The sequence below is a fragment of the Pelophylax lessonae genome (assembly GCF_965119305.1).
Source record: "Pelophylax lessonae genome assembly, chromosome: 2".
In the NCBI taxonomy this organism is placed as follows: domain Eukaryota; kingdom Metazoa; phylum Chordata; class Amphibia; order Anura; family Ranidae; genus Pelophylax; species Pelophylax lessonae.
This window is the reverse complement of record NC_138769.1, coordinates 632,853,105-632,875,481: the sequence shown is the minus strand read 5'-3', so window position 1 is coordinate 632,875,481 and position 22,377 is coordinate 632,853,105. Positions and strand designations below refer to the sequence as shown.

General features: G+C 42.2%; 1 protein-coding gene across 3 annotated transcripts in view; it reads right to left on the bottom strand.

The window, feature by feature from the left end:
* Nucleotides 1–22,377, bottom strand: part of MTUS2 (microtubule associated scaffold protein 2) — a 991,417-nt gene that overhangs the window by 108,479 nt on the left and 860,561 nt on the right. For all 3 annotated transcript variants that reach the window (XM_082247669.1, XM_082247668.1, XM_082247670.1), the window contains one exon: nt 21,765–21,831. In XM_082247669.1, coding sequence (XP_082103795.1) covers nt 21,765–21,831 — 67 coding nt within the window. The remainder of the gene's footprint in view (nt 1–21,764; nt 21,832–22,377) is intronic.

Here is a 22,377-nt window from a genome sequence, read left to right as displayed (position 1 = left end):
GCTTTAGCATTTACTCAGGAGTTTTCATTCTTCAATGATATTTATTATTGCTACATTCTGTTGGAAGAAGATGCAGGAATATACACAGATATTATGACCCTGCTGGGAGTTACTATAGTGGAACAAGTGATGGAGACTGTATAATGCTGGTCCTTTGAAAACACACTCATTTTGGCACCCTCCACAAAGTGCCCTGGGACACAAAATGCCATTATTTGGCTGACAGTTGGCATCAATGCTGCTGGAAGTTTCCTTTGGTTTTCCTGAAGATTCACTAGAGATCTTAGAAATCGGAAATCATGTCTGCTTTATCCTTGCATTGCGGAAATCATAATACACATCCTTTTAATAGTGAAAGGGCCATTGTGAAGCCACACGATGGAATAAATGAACTTCCTTGCAGAGGCACTATGAAAATAAAACAATGCTATCTGGGGAACCTAATTTAGCATCTTCCCCTGCATTCTAGAGAAGCAGCAGTATCTATTCTAGACCTAGGTTTTGTCTGTTCATCAAGTTTAGCAAAGAAAGAAATATATTTGAATGTGGATTTTGCAATGTAAGTTAAATTTAAAGCCACAGAGACCCAATGCTTCAGCTATCAGCAATTTTTAGCTTAAAAAAAATTTCATTGTTTCTGCCAGTGCAATATCCCTACTGGTAAAATCCTGACAGTAGTACAATGTGGGGTTTTCATTTACAGATGTCGCTCTAACTTTGGAGCACAAAAGTCTTTCTTCAATAATACAAATAAACCATCACAAGAACTCCATACCTCTCCCTGGGGCCAGACAACCCCATCCCCAATTATCCTCTCTCCCCAAAAAAATACTAACCACACTCTGTAAAATGGATTCTTCCTATTTTCAGCTTTCAGTAACAAAAGACATTGGTAGTTTAAAGTGGAATTAAACTCACATTTATATACAATTGCTGATGGGTATGGTTTTTAGGACAGAAGAGACCCTATTGGTCTCTTCTGTCATAAATGCTTCCTCAACTGTCAGCTGTAATGTACACTGAGCCATGCATGCGCAGCTTAGCATAAATTTACTCTACTTGTATGTATTATTTGAATACATTTCCTCCTCCAAGTTTACTATTCAAACTGACCACAGCTGCACTGATACACTCCCAGTATCTATGTCTGCCCACTGTGCCCCCAGGACCTGGAGGACGTGGAGTCCCATATGAGTATCATGAATGTGCACGCTCCCACCGTGTACTGCAACTCTACATGTAGCCGTGAGTTCAAAACCCATTGGTATGTCCCTCTCTGTTTTTTGTATCTGTTTTATGAATAATAAATTAGACTTTAATGTCACTTCAAATTGGTTTTAAACCTCAGGCATGAAAAATGAACAAAACACATACCACTATAGTGTGTACTAGCCTGAATCCAAAGCCCCATGTTTGGTTCCTCTCTGCTTTCTGATCTTGCTGCTATCTGCATGAGTCACCGATAGAACTCTAAACCAGGGATCTTCAAACTTTCTAAACAAAGGGCCAGTTTACTGTCCTTTAGACTTTTCAAGGGCCAGACAGTGGTCAGCAGGAGTGGAAAAGGTCCCAATTTTAGTAAAAAATCAAGGAAAAAATACCCAGTTCAGTGGGAGTAATTGTGCCCCATTATTGGTGTCATTGGACCCAATTGTTGATGTCATTGAGAGAAATCATGCCCCATCATTGGTGTCATTGGGCCCCATTGTTGGTGTCATTGAGAGAAATTGTGCCCCATTGTTGGTGTCATTGTGAGGAATTGCGCCCCATCGTTGATGTCATTAGGAGGAATTGTGCCTCATCACTGATGTCATTGGGCCCCATTGGTGTCATTGAGAGCAACTATGCCCCATCGTTGGTGTCATTGGGAGGAATTGTGCCCCATTGTTGGTGCCATGGGTAGAAATTGTGCCCTATCATTGGGAGGAATTGTGCCCCATTGTTGGTGTCAGTAGGAGAAATGATGCTCCATTGTTGGTATCAATAGATGAAATAGTGCCCCAAGGGCCAGATAAAAGCAAGAAAAGGGCAGCATCTGGAGACCATCACTCTAAACCAACAGTCTGCAGGGAGACATCCCCCCCCCATCCTTCAGCACACAGCTGGTGACCTATGAGCCTGGGGGAAAATGGGGGGGAGTTACGTATCTTCTCCCTGCTCAGCTACCACATTGCACTTAGCTCTGTGATCTAGCTCTGTAATGTGTGAGACATCAGATCCCTGCCCCTGATTTCTTCTGCTCAGAAAAATCTTTTGATCTCTGTGTTGTAGAAGGCTGTACAGGGGAAATGGCTGCAGACAAACAGGTAAACAGGTACAACTTATGTAGGAGGTTTTGTTTCATCTCCCATATCACTTCACTGGGTATATGTAAGGGTTAACAACCACTATAAGCTTTAAAATCCTGTCGGTACATAGATATTCTATATCCCATTGAAGATATATTCTCTGTGGTTGTCATCTTTCACCTGTCACTACTTAGTCACCAGTAGAGTTGAGCAAACACCTGGATGTCCGGGTTCGACGGGTTCGGCTGAACTTGAAAAAAAAGTCTGGGTTCCTGACCTGAACTTTACCCCGAGGTGGCAGTGGATGTTGCGGTGTAGGTGGAAGCGTCGGTGGAGGACGAGGTAGCCAACACTGGTTTTTGTTTTTAATTTTATTTCTTTTTAAATTAGGGTACACCCCAAAAGAGTGAGAAAGATCAAAAATAAAACAATGGCTGGGTAAGGCCGGTATACATGTCTATTCTGCACAAGGTATGGACAAGTCCTGTGGGATCCATGCCTGGTTCATTTTAATGAACCAGAGCTTGTCCACATTGGCTCTGGACAGGCGGCTGCGCTTGTCTGTGATAACGCCCCCAGCCGTGCTAAATACACGTTCAGATAATACACTGGCTGCAGGGCAAGCCAGCACCTCTAAGGCGTAAAGGGCAAGCTCAGGCCATGTGCCCAATTTGGAGACCCAGAAGTTGAAGGGGGCAGGCCCGTCATTCAGTACGTGTATAGTACGTAAGGAACGATAAGGAACTGTATATGGTATATGGTAAGGAACGGTGATGGTGGCGGGGTTAGTTTTTCCCCCTTCTGGGTTGAGTCTGGCCTTGGAAAAGGTATGTGTCCCTGGTTGTGGGCTGGGCTCTCCCAAAGCTGTCTAAGTTCTGAGGCCTTCTGGTAGGGATGGGGCTGCACTGCCCTTGCCAGGGACCGGGATTCTGAAAAGCCTGAGGTGTATGTGCCCCTGGAGTGGCAGTCCAGGGGTGCCATAATTCACGGTGGATGGCAACACTATGAGTATGGCACCAAGGACAATGCACTTCCTACACACGTTTTTCACACCTGCCTCTAGGGCCGGGGCTTTTGGTCAGGAGTCAGGACCAGAGGAATTTTTTATTCCAGCCGAAGGCCCTGCCATAGTATTGCAACGTGGCACTAACCTTGCACTTCTCCACTATCCCTTTCCCCACTTTTATGTGTTGTGCGTCTCACATTTTGTGTTTTTTATTGTGGCGGTACACTTTATTTTGCACAGCGTAAATAGTAGGGTGTAGGTCCTTAGGCCTGTCCCTGAAAGTCTTGGAAGGGGGTGGATATGGCCTTCGGGCTTGGTTCGCCCTCTCTCACCTAGTATTTGGGGTGGTCTGTTTCAGCAGACCTCCTAAAGAATGGGGCTGCCTGGTTTCGGCCAGGTTAGCCAGTGTAAGTATCCCAGTCCCTGTCAGGAGCCTGTGTACACCCTGTGCACTTTTTGTGTTTCACTTTTTTGGTGTGCACTTTTTTATGCACCCACCAGGTGATAGTCTGAGTGTGTTCACACACCCCATGGGCTTAATAAAAAAAAAAAAGCAGCTGGTGGTCCTGGTTGTTGTGGTGTGCCGACAAAGCTTTTTCACATTTCATACATGCTAACCCTGCCTTCTGAGGTGCTGGCGGTGCCCTGGCTGCGTTGGCGACCTCCTCCTCCTCTGCCTTCGCCTTGTGCTTCCACTGTGCCCCCGCTGTCAGGTGGGAATGCCACCAGCATCGCTTCTCGACCTTTTGGCTAAGATCAAGTGCAGTATCTGTTGTTATCTGTTATCTGGGTGCCACCCTGCTGTGAACATGGTTCCTCCTCCTCCATCTCCTCCTCCTCATCTTCCACCTCATCACCCTCCAGAACTGTGCCCTTGCTGGACAATTGTGTACCTGGCGTTTGTGGGTGCAGGAACCCACCCTCGGAGCCACTTGTGAATGACTGCCCTGAAAGCCTTGGAAATGATCACTGCTCCGGATGCGGAGGCAGTAGAGGATGAGGATGAGGAAGCGGAGTAGGAGGAGTTAGCAACAGGAGGCAAACTGAAGCGCCCTGCAATCCTCGGTGGTGGAAGGAGATGCGCCAAACAAATTTAAAGGGTGTATCTCACAGTAACATAATCAGCAAACGCTGCAAAATTATTAATTTTCCCCTAAATGGGTGTTTATTGAATAGCAGAATAGAACAACAGTATCTAAAAGGGTGTATCTCACATGTACAGATACAGACTAAGCCGCAATTTAATATCTTTCTTTCCCCTAAATGGGTGTTTATTGAATAGCGGAATAGAACAACAGTATACAACGGGTGTATCTCACAGTAACATATGCAGACTAGGCCGAAATTTAATTTTTTTTCCCTAAATGGGTTTTTTTTGAAAAGCGGAATAGAACAACAGTATACAACGGGTTTATCTCACAGTAACATATGCAGACTAGGCCGCAATTTAATTTTTTCCCCTAAATGGGTGTTTATTGATAAGCGGAATAGAACAACAGTATACAACGGGTGTATCTCACAGTAAAATATGCAGACTAGGACGCAATTTTTTTTTTTCCCTAAATGGGTTTTTATTGAAAAGCGGAATAGAACAATAGTATCCAAAGGGTGTATCTCACAGTAACGTATGAATGAAAAATTGTTATTTTTCCCTTTAATTGGTGATTTTTGAATAGCAGATTAGAACAGCAGTGTCTAAACGCTGTATGTCACAGTAAAATGAAGGAAAAAACGTTTTTTTTTTTTTAATCCAGATTAAGCAGACACATATGCACTGAGCTTGCATTACATGGCCGCTACACACCGCACGCCGCCCACCTAACAGGTTGGATACTGTTGTTGTTCTATTCCGCTATTGAATAAAAACCCCTTTGAATGAAAAACTGAAAAATAAGGATTTTTCCCTAAAAACTGAAAAATAATTATTTACCCCTTATATTGGGGATTTTTGAATAGCAGGTTAGAACAGCAGTGTCTAAACACTGTATGTCACAGTAAAATATGAAAATATGAAGAAAAAAAGTTTTTTTTTTTTTTTTTTTAATCCAGATTAAGCAGACACATATGCACTGAGCTTGCATTACATGGCCGCTGCATGCCGCAGTAGGCATGGCTGTGATGGCTTCTAAGGGCACACTAGTTAAATGCTTGTTGATTGGCTGCCCTGCAGCTGTTTAAACCGCGCCATTAAAACCGAGCCAAAACATGAAATAAATTACAGAACAACGGACTGTATCCCGAACATACAGTAAAATGTTCGGGTCCGTGTCCAGGTACCGAACACCCAAAAGTCCGGTACGATCCTGAACAATACAGTCCGTGTTCGCTCAACCCTAGTCACCAGCCAAGAACAATCATGAGTTAAGCAAGGATGTGAATAACAGCATCAGAATATGCAGCAACAACAGGTGCCAAAGCTTTTGGTAAATATATGCAAATGAAGAACCAAGGAAAATTTGGAAAACAGTGGTTTAGGGACGGGGGTAATATTGTAGCATTTACTGCACTATTCCAACTTCACTGAGTGCAATAAATTGCTCAAAGTGTATACAATTGAGCTCATCTTTTGATTACAGTATAGGAACTCATAACCAACGGGGATCTAAACTGGCATCTCCGAGCCTGTGAGCCACCAAAGAGCACTGTCATTGCCAAATATGCCAGCAATATTAACTGGTGTTATGAGAAACATTGGATTAACAAGAAGGCATTTAAATGGGTGTTACTAGCAGAAACGGGTACACTCAAGAACTAATTAGTCATTACCCTGCTGTCATTTCAGAAATGAAAAAAAAAAAAGACACGCCTATGTCTGCAACTGACATACACATATGGAAATATTATAAAATGATGGGCCACTTCTTCCTTCATGGTGGGGGACACAGACGCAGCACATCTCAAACCAACATAATCCTAAAGAAGACACAGAGACACAGACGCGAGAATTAAGAATTAATTTAAGAATGTTCATTCCATTTGCTAATCATTAGTGGGGTAAAAGAAGAACACATTTCTAACAGCGTATGTTGTTTTCTATGCAGGAAATTTCCAAAATTAAGTGCTGGTTCACACTGGTGCGATTCGGGAACCCTGCGAATCCACTGCAGGTTCCCGCATCGCACCCGACTCACAGGCAGTTAACACTGCCATATGCGAACCACTGGGAGTGTCAATACAAAGTTAATGACACCCCCAGATAAGTTTGCATATCGCAGTGCGAACAGTCAATTCAGATCACAGAGGTGTGAACACCCATGTGATCCAAATCTGGTGCGGACCAAAAAAAGGGTCCTGCACAACTTTGGTCCGAACGCAATGTAAATTCAGCCATACAATCTGTATGCCTGAATTTGTATCGCACAGACATAGCGTGTGATTTTCAGAGCAGTGCGGTGCCAATCACATGCGATGTCTGACATCGCTATAGTGTGATACGGCGCTAAATGTTAAAAACAAAAACAAATTTGAAGTACTTTTGAACAACATTCGTCCATTCATCAAAAGTGCAAAGAATTTTTGTACAAATGTTTGTATAAATATTTGTAGGAACGCTCCTTCGAGAATCTACTAGTGTATAGAGAGCTAAATTTAAGTGATCAGCTAATCTGCAAAATGTCAGTTCTGCCATTAGAGATTAAATAAAAAAAGTTCCCTTTGTTAGACTGGAGCTTCCTTACTCACAGGAATGCCAGGGCATTTACTAAAAGACATGAAAACTTAAGTCGGATTTAGACTGGAACTATTCTTTAATTATATGAACAATGACTTAGGGATTTATTGAAATCTTGAAAACCCACATCGGTAGTATGAGTGCTGACTGACAGGTAATCAATTAAAGATTTAACACTTTTGGAAACCTTTTTTTAAAAAAACAATTTTTTTTAGAGCATATTTATATTGTAAAATATTGTCAAAAGTATTGGGACGCCTGCCTTTACACGCAAATAAACTTTATTGGCATCCCAGTCTTAGTCCATAGGGTTCAATATTGAGTTGGCCCACCCTTTGCAGCTATAACAGCTTCAACTCTTCTGGGAAGGCTGTCCACAAGGTTTAGGAGTGTGTCTATGGGAGTGATTGACCATTTTTCCAGAAGCTCATTTGTGAGGTCAGGCACTGATGTTGAAGAGAAGGCTTGGCTCGCAGTCTCCGCTCTCATATATCCCAAAGGTGTTCTAGCAGGTTGAGGTCAGCACTGTGCAGGCCAGTCAAGTTCTTCCACCCCAAACTTATTCATCCATGTCTTTATGGACCTCGCTTTGTGAACTGGTCCAAATCATTCTGTGGAAGGGGGATTATGGAATGGGGTTGTTTTTCAGGGGTTGTACTTGGCTTCTTAGTTCCAGCAAATTTAACTCTTAAGGTGTCAGCATACCATGACATTTTGGACAATTTCAAGCTCCCAACTTTGTTGGAACAGTTTGGGGATGGCCCCTGTTCCAATATGACTGTGCACCAGTGCACAAAGCAAGGTTTGACATTAAAATTCATGTGTGTGTGTGTAAAGGCAGGCATCCCAATACTTTTGACAATATAGTGTATATATAGATGGTGTTAAAGACTCATGGTAATGACTTATTTGAGGGCTACAAATACAGAGTCAAGTAAAAACAATAACATGGGATCATAAATCATCATATTTACTGCACTCCGTCTCTCACCTTTTTGCCATCCCAGCAAGTCATTAACGCCAACATACAGTTAATTTAGTATGAATTTCAGTTCGGTAAGTAAGTCATTCCATACATCCCAGTATATGGAATTTACAAAGAATTTCCTCTTTTGGAAAAATACTTCCTCAAACAGAATTATCTGATGAACAATCTATTCCCAAAACATACCATGGATAGCGAAGGGGATTTCCACTGCAGGGTATTTGTTTTATAAGTGATTAGGAATATTCCTCTAAAAAAAAAAATCCTTTGCTAGTGGTGCGATTGTTTTGCAATAAGAATTCAGAATAGTCATATTTCTGGGTAAGCAGGGATAACTTGTTTTAGCAAATTGGACAAAAAATGTGCAACCTGGTGCCAAAATTCTGTAATGATAGGACATTACCAGATCATATGGACAAAATCAGCTTTCTAGTGTTGACAACAAAGGCGCAATGAAGAATCTATCCTACCCTTTTTTTGTTGAAGTTGAAGTTGACTTTATTAAATGGAGCACAGTGATGTCAATAACTGTTTTATGGATTTCACTACAAGGTTCCAAAAAAATGTGTCAAAGTGATCTAAAAAGTTGCTTTAATTTTTTAAATGCCAGTAACATTATTTTGCACTTGGTCTGATTACCAAAATTTGAGATGCAAAAATGTTATCCACATTTTTATCATCTGGTGACAAATTATTTTCTAGTGTATTTACATTTAAGGAATATGACAGCTCATACTAGACATTTTTGCTACTAGGTTTAGGCATTCCATAAATTTGTCTTTTTTTATATTTCAACCTATTTCATTCAACCAGGGATTGAAAAAACTTCCCGGTGAAAAGGTCCTCCAAAAATACGAAATGCCTTACGCACTTTACTTTCGAAGGAGCTAAACTGACAATAGTGAAAGCATGGAAGCAGCCCTACGTCTCCAGCAGCAGAGCAAAGCGAGAAATTTCTTGGATCATGACCCAAGAGAAGATGGCCAGTATCCTACATGACACTATAAAGAAATCTGAAACTACTTGGGAACCATGGGCTCAGTACATGCAGATACCCTTGACAACCCTGTAACCTTTCATTGAAACATACAAGTCGCCATGCACCGGCAGGACTCCTTTTTCCCCATTCCCACCTGGCCCTTTCTTTCCTGCTTCTTTCTCCTTCTACTCTCATTGTTTTCTTTCCTTTCTACTTATTACCTCCACCTAAGGAGGTTTACAGGTTAAAAGTTGTGTTATTCCCACTAGAAGGGAGAAAAGCCAGGTTGTTCTAGAGATTTTGTCAGCTTCCCAAATCTCTCAGGTTTATGATATTAACCAGTTTGGTTATGCTTCCCACTTTAAATCCACATTGCCATGGCTCGAAAGGAGCATCCTCAGAGTTTTGTAAACATTGGTTTACCTTAGATCTTCCTCAATCATTAAAGCTCTAATTCACACAGGTTCATCTGGGAATCTCTCACCTCTTATACAGTGCCTTGCGAAAGTATTCGGCCCCCTTGAACTTTGCCACATTTCAGGCTTCAAACATAAAGATATAAAACTGTAATTTTTTGTGAAGAATCAACAACAAGTGGGACACAATCATGAAGTGGAACAAAATTTATTGGATATTTCAAACTTTGTTAACAAATAAAAAACTGAAATATTGTGCAGCAAACTGTCTCCAGAAGTTCAGTGAGGATCTCTGAATGATCCAATGTTGACCTAAATGACTAATGATGATAAATAGAATCCACCTGTGTGTAATCAACTCTCCGTATAAATGCACCTGCACTGTGATAGTCTCAGAGGTCCGTTTAAGCGCAGAGAGGATCATGAAGAACAAGGAACAAGAAACACAAAAAATTACAGTTTTATATCTTTTTGTTTGAAGCCTGAAATGTGGCAAAAGGTCGCAAAGTTCAAGGGGGCAGAATACTTTCGCAAGGCACTGTATACTTTTGTCAATGCAGTTTGGGAGATGGCATGTTTGATGTCGAAAACTACTCCTAGTCAGGAAGATATTCTGACAAATTTTAGACTTAGAATCTGGGAAGTATCTATCTCATAAGCACCCTAGGACCTGCCTGAGTTACCTGGTCTATCAACTAAGACACCAGGAGCCCTCACCTGCACAATATTGCATAGCATCTAACCATAAATGCTCTCAAGCCCTGGTATTCTTTTTGTTTTCCTAAGCATGTGGACTTACTTAAATTACTCTGTTGACTTATTTTCTGGAAGCTTTTACCTTTTCCATACGTTAGTAATTTTGTTATACAGTGCACCTTCCTTTTGTTTTTACTCAAAATGTACTGTACCTGTTAACTATTTTTAAACTTCAATAAAAATGACTGAAAGAAAAAAAAAAAAAGACTTGATTCCCACATCCACACATTCAAGAGGGATGGAGTAATCTTCTCCACCGATCTCTACTGAGTCTCCCTGCTATCGGAATACATTGATCAGTGTAGCAAAACTAATCGAGCGGGGGAAAAGACACCAGGGCAGCTGTACAGAAGTCGACCAGTAAATTGATTTTTGTTCAACCTCCCTGTCTGTATATGAATCAACATTTTTTTTGGTTCCTGCTGAACAGGCTAAATTTTCGATCCATGTAGGTTAGGGGACTCCTCTCCGCTGAGCTTTTGCAGTCTGACAGTGGGGAGACTTCTCCGCCATCAGAAAACACTAATCAATGGTGCAAGCTATAGAGGAAAATCTGTCAGGGCGGTTGTACCGAAGTCAATTGGTTGATCGACTTTTGTACAACCTCTCATACATGGTTTGAATTTCAGCCATACATGGTTTGAATTTCAGCCGGTCCTGGGCCGAATTTGGATCCATGTATGGCTGGCTTAACTACAGTCCTCTGGCAGGCACACACTCTTGTAACAGATATACCCCTTACCTTAGCATAGTATAATGACTTTTAATTGCTCTACACATAACCCATCTATGGCAAGGTTCCTTCAGGGCTAGTATGAACAGAAAAAAGCTGCCTGCCCCAGTTTGGTCTTATGCCTCGTACACACGCATCGAATATTGGCCGGTAAATTTTTTTTCATCGTCCGATCGGCCGATTTTCAGCTTGTTAGTATGATGCTTCCGACAACCGACTCCGACTTTTTTTTTCGATCCATGTATGGTTCTATATTTCTTATATTAAATGTTTCCAAACTCAGTGGTAATTCTTAAGGCAATTTGTGAGATCACTACTAAACTGCAAACTGGTTAAAACAGCAGGCAGGCTTGCATACCTCAGGCAGGCTGTGAACCCTGATACTACCCTCTTTATCAGACAATTGGGGTACCAGAAATCAGACACAGAAATTACAGTAGATGTTACTTCACGTAGTTAACTGCCACCATACGCAAGAACAATTTCTGACTTGATTCCCTTATCCGCACACTATATGAAGATAGGGGACTCCTCTCCGCTGAGCTTTTGCAGTCTGACAGTGGGAGACTTCTCCGCCATCAGAAAACACTAATCAATGGTGCAAGCTATAGAGGAAAATCTGTCAGGGCGGTTGTACCGAAGTCAATTGGTTGATCGACTTTTGTACAACCTCTCATACATGGTTTGAATTTCAGCCGGTCCTGGGCCGAATTTGGATCCATGTATGGCTGGCTTAACTACAGTCCTCTGGCAGGCACACACTCTTGTAACAGATATACCCCTTACCTTAGCATAGTATAATGACTTTTAATTGCTCTACACATAACCCATCTATGGCAAGGTTCCTTCAGGGCTAGTATGAACAGAAAAAAGCTGCCTGCCCCAGTTTGGTCTTATGCCTCGTACACACGCATCGAATATTGGCCGGTAAATTTTTTTTCATCGTCCGATCGGCCGATTTTCGGCTTGTTAGTATGATGCTTCCGACAACCGACTCCGACTTTTTTTTTCGATCCATGTATGGTTCTATATTTCTTATATTAAATGTTTCCAAACTCAGTGGTAATTCTTAAGGCAATTTGTGAGATCACTACTAAACTGCAAACTGGTTAAAACAGCAGGCAGGCTTGCATACCTCAGGCAGGCTGTGAACCCTGATACTACCCTCTTTATCAGACAATTGGGGTACCAGAAATCAGACACAGAAATTACAGTAGATGTTACTTCACGTAGTTAACTGCCACCATACGCAAGAACAATTTCTGACTTGATTCCCTTATCCGCACACTATATGAAGATAGGGGACTCCTCTCCGCTGAGCTTTTGCAGTCTGACAGTGGGGAGACTTCTCCGCCATCAGAAAACACTAATCAATGGTGCAAGCTATAGAGGAAAATCTGTCAGGGCGGTTGTACCGAAGTCAATTGGTTGATCGACTTTTGTACAACCTCTCATACATGGTTTGAATTTCAGCCGGTCCTGGGCCGAATTTGGATCCATGTATGGCTGGCTTAACTACAGTCCTCTGGCAGGCACACACTCTTGTAACAGATATACCCCTTACCTTAGCATAGTATAATGACTTTTAATTGCTCTACACATAACCCATCTATGGCAAGGTTCCTTCAGGGCTAGTATGAACAGAAAAAAGCTGCCTGCCCCAGTTTGGTCTTATGCCTCGTACACACGCATCGAATATTGGCCGGTAAATTTTTTTTCATCGTCCGATCGGCCGATTTTCGGCTTGTTAGTATGATGCTTCCGACAACCGACTCCGACTTTTTGGCCGAAAAAAATCTGGTGTGCAGACTATAAAATTTTTGTTGGCCGTCAACACAACGGCCGATTTTCCGTCAGTCAGTACAGATTTCGGCAGACAAAAATCTGATGAGCAAGACTGGGCATGCTCAGAGAAGAAAAAACACACGGAAAGTAAACCAGCACATGACATCACTTCTGAAGTAGACTTTTGTTGGTCCAAGAAAATTCGTGTGCAGTCTAGGCACATTCCAACCAACAAAACACCAATCTGGACAAAAGTCGGACGATTGGTCGGCCGATAATCGTTGTGTGTGTACAAGGCATTAGCAGGACACATAAGCCAGGTTGGACAGCTCTTTACTTTCATAGATACACTGTGATGACATCATTAATCTCAGCATCATAATCAGTTTTCTAGTTTGAACCAATAATGCTATATTAGTAATAATAATATGTATAAACACAATTGTGTATGACAGACTCAAGGCTTGGGCAGATTAGCATCACACTGTAGAGTTCTACATAAAAAAACAAAGGGATGTCCACTGTCTGGAAACAATACAAATATCCAAGCCTGCTTCAAAGAAGAACTTTAAAAAAATCAGCTGGGTAACAAAAAGTAAATCTCAGAAGGCATATGCCACCTCTTAGATCATTGCCTGTTATTATGTCAGCTTACCGGCACTTTGTGTCAATAGAAGTGCACACCCCAGCTCAGGATCTGGAGCATGGAGAAGCAGAAAAAATAATAATATATTTAAACACATTTTTCACTTGTTATTTACTACCACAAGGTGATTGACAAGCCTCCTAAGTGATAGCAAATCTGGGGTTGGTTTGCTAAAACTGGAGAGTGCAAAATCTGGTGCATCTGTGCATAGTAGCCAATCAGCTTCTAATTTCTGCTTGTTCAGTTAAGCTTTGACAAAAAAATAAATAAATAAATAAACTGGAAGCCAATTGGTTTCTCTGCAGAGATGTACCAGATTTTGCGCTCTCCAGTTTTAGTAAATCAACCCCAAGGAGTCTCAGGTACTCTTTACAGAGACGTCAGAGGTCTCTTGTACCCCTAATGCCTCCTCAGAACTCCCCCCAGCTAGACTGAATAGAGAATGTAAGGAAAAAAGGGGGGAAAGTTGGTCTTGAGGCCCCCCCCCTTTCCTCATGGGATTGTGGAGGTGGCAGTTTTAAATTCCCCCATGACTGTGTAGAGTATTGGGGTTTCTCTGATAGGTAAGCAGAGTCAGGTGACCCTAGGAACATTCCAGAATCTTGGGAGATTCTGGAATTACCAGGGGTCCCCTAGAAAAAGGGGTTCCGGGCTCAACTCAAGTCATTGCCAGTCAACAGAAAGAATCAACCAGGACAGCTCTCCGCCGTCCCCTTCCCTTGTCGCAACTTGTTATGCGGTGGGACCCCTTTCCTTTAAGATAAAGAATAAGGGGGATCATTGATAACCTTTGTTTAAAGTAAAGGATTTTAGGCTCGAGCCATAGTGGCTGGGTCGTGTTTGAAGTATTCAGTATTTGATTTGAAATGAATAAAGTATTCAGTAGTATGCTTAAATGGTTCAAATGTATTTTTGTTAAAACCAATAATAAAGCCGCGGCCATTATTTATCCAAATAAGTGTTTTTTTTAATTATTTAATTAAGTTGTATGCCTCCTGCAATCCAATGTATTTGATCAACTGTTTCCCCGGTCGTGTGGGCTAGGATCTGGCAGATCTAAACCCAGAATTGTTCAAAGCTCCTGTGATCCTTAAAGTGTTACTAAACCCACAACAGTAAAATCAGTCTGTATATGCAGTAAAGAATGCTTGTTATGCTCACTGTGGAACCTAAGGGGTTAATCCTCTGCAATGTGTAAAAAGGCTGTTTGATTCTGTTTTCTCTGATCCTCCCTTTCTTTTACTGTCCCAGTGATAGTAAAGAGCCCTAGGAGGCACTGTGCACATGCTCCGTTTATTGTGTATTGCTAGAGAGTTTTTTTTTTTTTTTTTTTTATGGGGTGGGGGCATGTGTTTAGCATAGAGGGTCCGGAGTCATGCAGCCTCATAGGACAGTCAGAGGAGAACGAAACCCCTCCTACAAGCTTTAACCAGTGCCTGGCTGGACACTGATAAAAGTCACGAGGCTGCTTTATACCGCTGATGGAAAAAGGTATTTAGCAGTTTATATTTCCCTAAATAATTGCAATTCCAAGTTCTGTGTACTGTGTGAGACCAGATATAGTGAATGCAGGGTCCTGGGTTTAATAACACTTTTAAAGCCACCTAATATAAATGTCTAGAGATGTTAGAGATAGTGCAACCCCTCCTACACGTGTGTCCCAGGCTCACCCGTGCTCTCTGGGAGCCCAGAACATCACTTGGCACTGTCATTCTGTCATTGCTTCTAGGGAAGATGGAAAAGCAGATGTTTCCTGACAGCGTTGACTGACATCCCATCAGGACACTCATGGGAAGGAGGGGGAGGGGGGGGGGGGGGTGATGCACCAACATAGAGAAGTGATCTGGCGGCTGTAAATCATTTATATATAAACACCCCAAGCTGGCTGAACAAAAAGTAAAAAAAACTCTCATTCGTTAAAGTGGTAGTATACTCCGCTTTTTAACTTCTATCTACAGCCTCAGGTAAGCCTATACTAAGGCTTTCCTGTAGGTAAATGTAATATCTCCTAAACCTGCACAGTTTAGGAGATATTCGCCCTGCATGCAGCCGCTGACACCAGCGGCGCATGCGATCTGAAGGTCCAGCGGACCTTCAGAGCTCCTTGTCGGAAAGTGAACTCCTGGGCACATGAACGGGAGTGACGTCATCGTGGCTCCGGCCGCTCACAGGGCCAGAGCCGCTGAACCCAGAAGAAACCGAGGGAAGATGTCAGCTGCCTCAGCGGTGTCCGGGCGACCGTGTCGGGGCTTCGTTCTAAGGTAAGTATTTCATAATGAGCTATTATGCGATGCATACTATCTCATTATGCCTTTATCCTGCAGGGTTTTTTTTTTTTGTTTTTGTTTTTTTATGGATACAACCGCTTTAATGCAAGTTGTTTACATGCCAGTGCTGCTGCACCATAATCGGTGTAAGGTCTTATGCCTCGTACACACGCATCGATAGTTGGGCGGGAATTTTCGGCCAATGTCCGATCGGCCGATTTTCGGCTTGTTAGTATGATGCTTTTGACAACCGACTCCGACTTTTCGGCCGAATAAAATCTGGTGTGCAGGCTATAAAATTTTTGTTGGCCGTCACCACAACGGCCGATTTTCCGTCAGTCAGTACAGATTTCGGCAGACAAAAATCTGATGAGCAAGACTGGGCATGCTCAGAGAAGAAAAAACACACGGAAAGTAAACCATCACATGACATCACTTCTGAAGTAGTTTTTTGTTGGCCGAGAAAATTCGTGTGCAGTCTAGAGCACATTTCAACCAACACAACAACACTGGACAAAAGTCGGCCGATCGGTCGGCCGATAATCGTTGCGTGTGTACGAGGCTTAAGAATTTATACGATAGAAGTAGCCTTGATTTTGCCACTTCTTGTGTAGTGTGTAGGAGTACACATAGTAAGCAGGTTTCAAACTGGCCTCAACTTACTTTACTAAACATCCCGTTTCATAATTAAGCTTATGTACAGCAATTAAACACAAGCAATTAAAAATAAAAAGTGAAGCTCTGCCGACGTCCCTCCAATCATGTGCAAGCAAAAATAATGTTATTTACTCTGCAAGTGATTGGGTATCTTTTGCAAAGTGAAATTTCACCACATTAAGCACTAGGGATAGTTCTCTTGTAACTTCCCTTGCAAAGTAAACAGCCCATTTGCCACCGAATCTGTTCAAGTCTGCAAGAATTTGAAAGAGGGCCGCAAAGGCAGACGCTTCTTCTAGTAAGAGCAATCAAAGCAGCCACATTACTCCAGTTTCCAAGGTACACAAGTCCAACTTTCTAGCCCATCTAGCTTTCTCACACTTATTTACAGTATATCTGAAATCAGTGTTTCTCAGAAGGACTAAAATAGTCCAGGTAGCCATAGCCTGACTTAATGCAGACATTGCATGGAGTGCAGGAACATCTTCTTGCAAGATCTGGGTTACCTGGCATTCCCGAGATATCGCCTGAAGGATGCCAGTGGCACTCTCGCCTAGGAAGCCATGATAAGATGAATGTTTTAATTAACTATATCCTCTGCAGGTGTTTTCCTTTATAATGTTTCATTGTTTTGAGATGTGAGAGAGCAGCCTAACACAATGAGCGAACATTTGCAAAGTGTGAGATCCGCTATTAAAGTGTTTTAAAATACTTTATTGCAAATACAGACTGATTTTGCTGTTGTGGGTTTACTCCTCTGAACTCCCCCCAGCTAGACTGAGTAGGGAATGTGTTTGATCAACTGTTTTCCTGGTCGTGTAGGCTGGGAACTGGCAGATCTAAACCCAGAAGTGCTCAAAGCTCCTGTCATCTTTAAAGTGTTACTAAACCCACAACAGTAAAATCAGTCTTTATATGCCATAAAGCATGCATGTTATACTCACGAGGAAACCTAAGGAGTTGTGCTTTGTGTAAAAGGGCTGTTTGATCCTGTCTTCTCTGATCCTTTTCGTCTTCCACAGTCCCCAATCCATCTGCTGATAGTACAGAGCCTTGGGGGCACTCTGCACATGCTCAGTTTGGTGTATTGCTAGAGAGTGTTTTTGTTTTTTTGGGAGGATGAATGTGATTGGCACAGGGCCAATCAGCACTATGCAGACAGAGGGTCAGGGGTCATGCAGCCTCATAGGCCAGTCAGAGAAGAAGCTTTTAAAAGACACTGATAGAAGTCTTAAGACTGCTATATAATGCTGATGAGGAAACTTTTATATACATTTTATATTTACTAAAATAATTGCATTCCCATGTTCTGTGTACTGTGGGAGACCAGATATAGTGAATGCAGGCTCCTGGGTTTACTAACACTTTAACATACCGTACTGAAGAAAACACATGTATTGTACACAGGTGCAAGTTTAGAGACTAAAGGACAGAAGTCACCAACACTAAATTCATTTTAATTTTTCACACTGAATAGTTTATTACTTTGTTCCTTTTTAATATTTTTTTCTCTTTTTTTTAGTCAGTTATGGAGGATTCTTGAGGAGTTGGGGAATATTTTGAATGCATTTTTATGTGTGTATCTTGTCTTGCATTATGATTTCAGTGATCTGCATCTTTTTTAAAACTTGCCTATGTTACTGTATGTACCATTCTGACATTGTGTGCCACCATCCGACCTCAATCATCTCCCTCTTGTCACGGAGTTGACATAAGGAAACAGACCCTACATGGCTCTGAAATGTGCTGGTGACTTCTTTCCTTAAGGCTCCATTCACACCTGAGCGTATCATTTTCAGGATTTTTGTTTGGGGCGTTTTTCAGGCGTTTTTTCAGGCGTTTTTTGCAGGTGTTTGGAGGCAGGCATTGACATCTAACAAAAACGCTTGTAATCTCCCAAAAAAGAAGCTCATGTACTTTTTTGAACTTCAGACATTTTGCTTCAGGCGACAAAATGCTCATATGTGAACAGGGGCCATTGAAATGAATAGGATTTTGCTTGCTGGGCATTTTGAGACTTCAGAGATGAGCGTTTTATGAGCTGAAAAATGCTCAGGTGTGAACAGGACCTTACTAGCTTTGCGTCCGCTGTGGTCAGTACACGCATCCTTTCAGCTAGATTCCGTCCAGCACTGTCAGGTCTGTGCAGCTCTACACAAGAATGTTTCTAGAGAATAAAACCATTGTCCATTTGAAACAAGTTGCTAAATTTTGCTCAAATTTTATATATGATCCAAAGGGTAGATTTTCAGCAGAATGAACATATTCTTACTTAGAGCATTGAAAGCACAACATGGCAATGCAATCAGGTTCACTGTATGTCCGTAGTAGTGGAAAATGATATTGCTTTCACATGAACATGGCAGAGGGGGTCAACATAGAAACAGGACCACACTGCTGTATCAGTTACACTATTCCAACTCAATAATGTGTTTTATTGTATTACTGTCATTCATACACAGGATATTTAATCTGAGAGCCTCCTGTAACCTTGAGATAGTTCTTATAAACCACAGCAGAATTGAATTTTACTATTGACTTGGACCCATCAATATAGGTAGCATGATTCAATATATACTAAGGGGACGTGAACTACATGTAACAGTTGAAAGTGCATGGTGGTGTAACACCAAAGAGAATATACTGTATTTATCTTTATTTTTTCTTTCTAGTAATTCTTTTCAGCACCACAATAATATAATTCTTCTTTTGTCACATTTTTTTTTAGTCTGGTAAATATAAAGTATGAATTTTGAATAAGGATATAAATCACTTGAAGCTCGATGTTAAACGGGAAAATGTAACATGATTAATGAATGGAATTTGCAATGAAGTTTGCTGTTGTATGTCTTGGGTGTTTAGAAGTTGTCTGTGCACTGTTTGCTGTAGACTCTATATGGAGCAAGAGAGGGGGGCTCTCTGGTTTTGTTGGGAGGGTGACAGTTTTCAGTGGATGGTACTCCCATCATGCACAAGCACAGATTAAACAGGACTCAGCAAAGAGAGGATATTTTGGCGTGTTGGGGGACACAGGCAATGACACTTATTAGGAGGGTACCTACAGGGGCTGCAGGGGTTGCAATTGCAACCGGGCCCCATGCTCTAGGGGGCCTGTGCGGCTCCCCTGTAACCTGGATAGGAGGGACGGTGGGGGCAGCATGTAGAGAAATCACTGTCCTCCTTTTTCCTCCTGTAGAAGGAAAATGGAGGAGATTGGTTCCTCTATATGCTGTCCCCGCCACTCCTCCTATCCAGTTCACTTGTGTTCTGCTGTCTCTGGGCCCCTGTGTGCTCCCCTGGTCGTCCCCACTGTGCTCCCTCCCCTCTCCTGCCGGCTGCTGCAGGGGATGTGTCACAATAGAGAACCAAGAAGGGGTCGGTAGATATGTAATTTACCAGCTCCTTCCTTTTCTAAATGGACAGCGTCATAGTCAGTGACATTGTAAAAAAATGAAATAAAATGATAAAAAATAATACAATTAAAATATCAAAAAATAAAAACTCCTGACACCAGTCGGTGAACTTCCAGGATCGCAAAGGTCACACTTGCGACTGGGCCCTGGCATTCCACCACTGTGGGGAGACCCCAAGATGGCAAGAAGGGGGCCCACTGCAGAACTTGTGAAAGGGTCCCTCTACGGGACTGTAATAAAGGGCCCTGCAATGAGAATAAACGGCCTCAGGATCAGTGGGCAGAGCCCCAGCCTTGAAGGGAAGGGCCCGGCCAGGGGTCTGGGGGGCCCTTCATGGTTTCCTGCAGTGGGGCCCTGAAGGTTCTAGTTACGCCTCTGACACTTATGGAAGCTGCAGCACTGTATCAGAGAAAGGTAGGAGACGTGGGCTGCCACAGAATTAATTATTTTACCTCTCCTCCAAAGTGGAGCAACTGTTTTAATTGCTTTAAACCGGACAAGGCCTCTTAAAAAGTAGATAGTTCTTCCACATCTCATGGATGCACAATAAGGACACAACTGTATCTAAAAAAAATTGTTTCTAATAGCACATGTTTAAAGCAGGGTTCCACGCAAAAGTGGAACTTCTGCATATATGCTTTCTCCCCCCCCCCCTCTGGTGCCACATTTGGTGCCTTTAAGGGGGGAGGGGGAACAGGTGCCTATTTTTGACCCTTCCCCACTTCCGGGAGACAGCACTGCGGCGTTGTCCCTCGGAAGTTCGGTCCCCCCTCCTTCTTCCTCCGCCGCCGGACCAATTAGAAAGCACAGTGCGCTTCGTGCATGCGCAGTAGGGACCCAGCTGTGAAGCCGAAAAGGCTGGGTTCCCTTACCCTGAATGGCGGCGGCAGCACCCAAGAGCCGATACGAATTGCCAACATCGAGGGAACCCTGGACAGATAAGTTCTAATATTTAAAAGTCAGCTGCTGACTTTTAATTTTTTTCCTGAGGGGGGGTGGAACTCCTCTTTAAGTATACACTTTATTGTCAAAAGTATTGGGACACCTGCCTTTACACACACACATGAACTTTAATGACATCCCAGTCTTAAGCCCCGTACACACGCAACGATTATCGGCCGACCGATCGTCCGTCTTTTGTCCAAGTTGTGTTTTGTTGGTTGGAATGTGCCTAGACTGCACACGAATTTTCTCGCCCAACAAAATTCTACTTCAGAAGTGATGTCATGTGTTGGTTTGCTTTCTTTGTGTTCTTTCTTCTCTGAGCATGCCCAGACTTGCTCATTAGATTTTTCCCTGTCGAAATCTGTACTGACTGCACGAAAATCGGCCGTGTTTTGACGGCAGACAAAAATTTTATAGCCTACACACCAGATTTTTTTCGGCCGAAAAGTTGGAGTTGGTTGTCGGAAGCATCATACTAACAAGCCGAAAATCGGCAGATCGGTCGTCGAACGAAAATTCCCTGCCGATTTCCGACGCGTGTGTATGAGGCTTTAGTCTCATTTTCAGAGCATATTTATATTGTAAAAAACTTTGAAAGCGTTATTACAGTCATATTTTTTTCCAGTTCATCATACATTATATAGTCAAAAGTATTGGGACGCCTGCCTTTACACGCACATAAACTTTATTGGCATCCCAGTCTTAGTCCGTAGGGTTCAATATTGAGTTCCCATAGACACACTCCTAAACCTTGTGGAAAACCTTCCCAAAAGAGTTGAAGCTGTTGTAGCTGCAAAGGGTGGGCCAACTCAATATTGAACCCTACGGACTAAGACTGGGATGCCATTAAAGTTCATGTGTGTGATAGAGCAGGTGTCCCGATACTTTTGACAATACAGTGTATATCCTAGGTATAACCGATTCCTTTTGGTTAGTTGGGTATACTGGAAAGGCTGCTAATATGTAAATCAGAAACGAAACCTAATATTGAACGTCAGTGAAAGCAATGTTGTGCTTGTCCCCATTGTTTGACAATGTGGGGAGGGGGCTAGAAGCTCAGTCACAATTTCTGTTGTATTTTTAATATTTTTCCTCATTTTCTGTGTGGTCACTGAAACTGGAAAAGTGTAGTCTTTCTCTTAGAACACTTGGGACATCAGCAGTGCTCTTCACATTGATTGTGGAGTATGATAGCTAAAGTTGTAAAAGTGCACTTACCCACTTCATCTCTGATTGTAGCAAGTTCCAGCTGCAGCTCTCTCTCTTTTATAAGACTAGTTTCACTCTGTGGAAAAAGATGCAAAGTGCTATTATATGGACCAATATGAAAAGCAGTATAAGCAACCATTTGGTTATTTGGTTATTTTTTTAAAGTATAATTGCAGCTTAAACTTTTTTCTATTTTGAATGTAGAGTGGAAGGTTGCTGTCTGAGTCTTCGCTAGAAGGATCAATTATCACTGAAATAAGTGTAAAATGTTGGTCTTCCATCACTTTCTGACACCAGAACAGGAGTAGAAGGTAATTCTACCAATGGGGACACCTGTTCTGGTGACAACTAGGGATGATCGAACTTTTGAAAAGTTTGGTTCGGCCAGAACACCCGAACTTCCCGAAAGTTCGGGTCCGGATTCCAGAACCCCATTGAAATCTATGGGACCCGAACTTCGGTAATCAAAAAACACAATTTTGAAGCCCTAAAACCCAATGAATGCCCCTAAAAAGTGCCTAGGTTTCTGGGTCATGCCCCAGGGACTATTAATCACACAAAAAAAAGTTCTTAAAAATTGTCGTTTTTGATAGAGAGCCAATTATTGAAAAAATTATTGAAA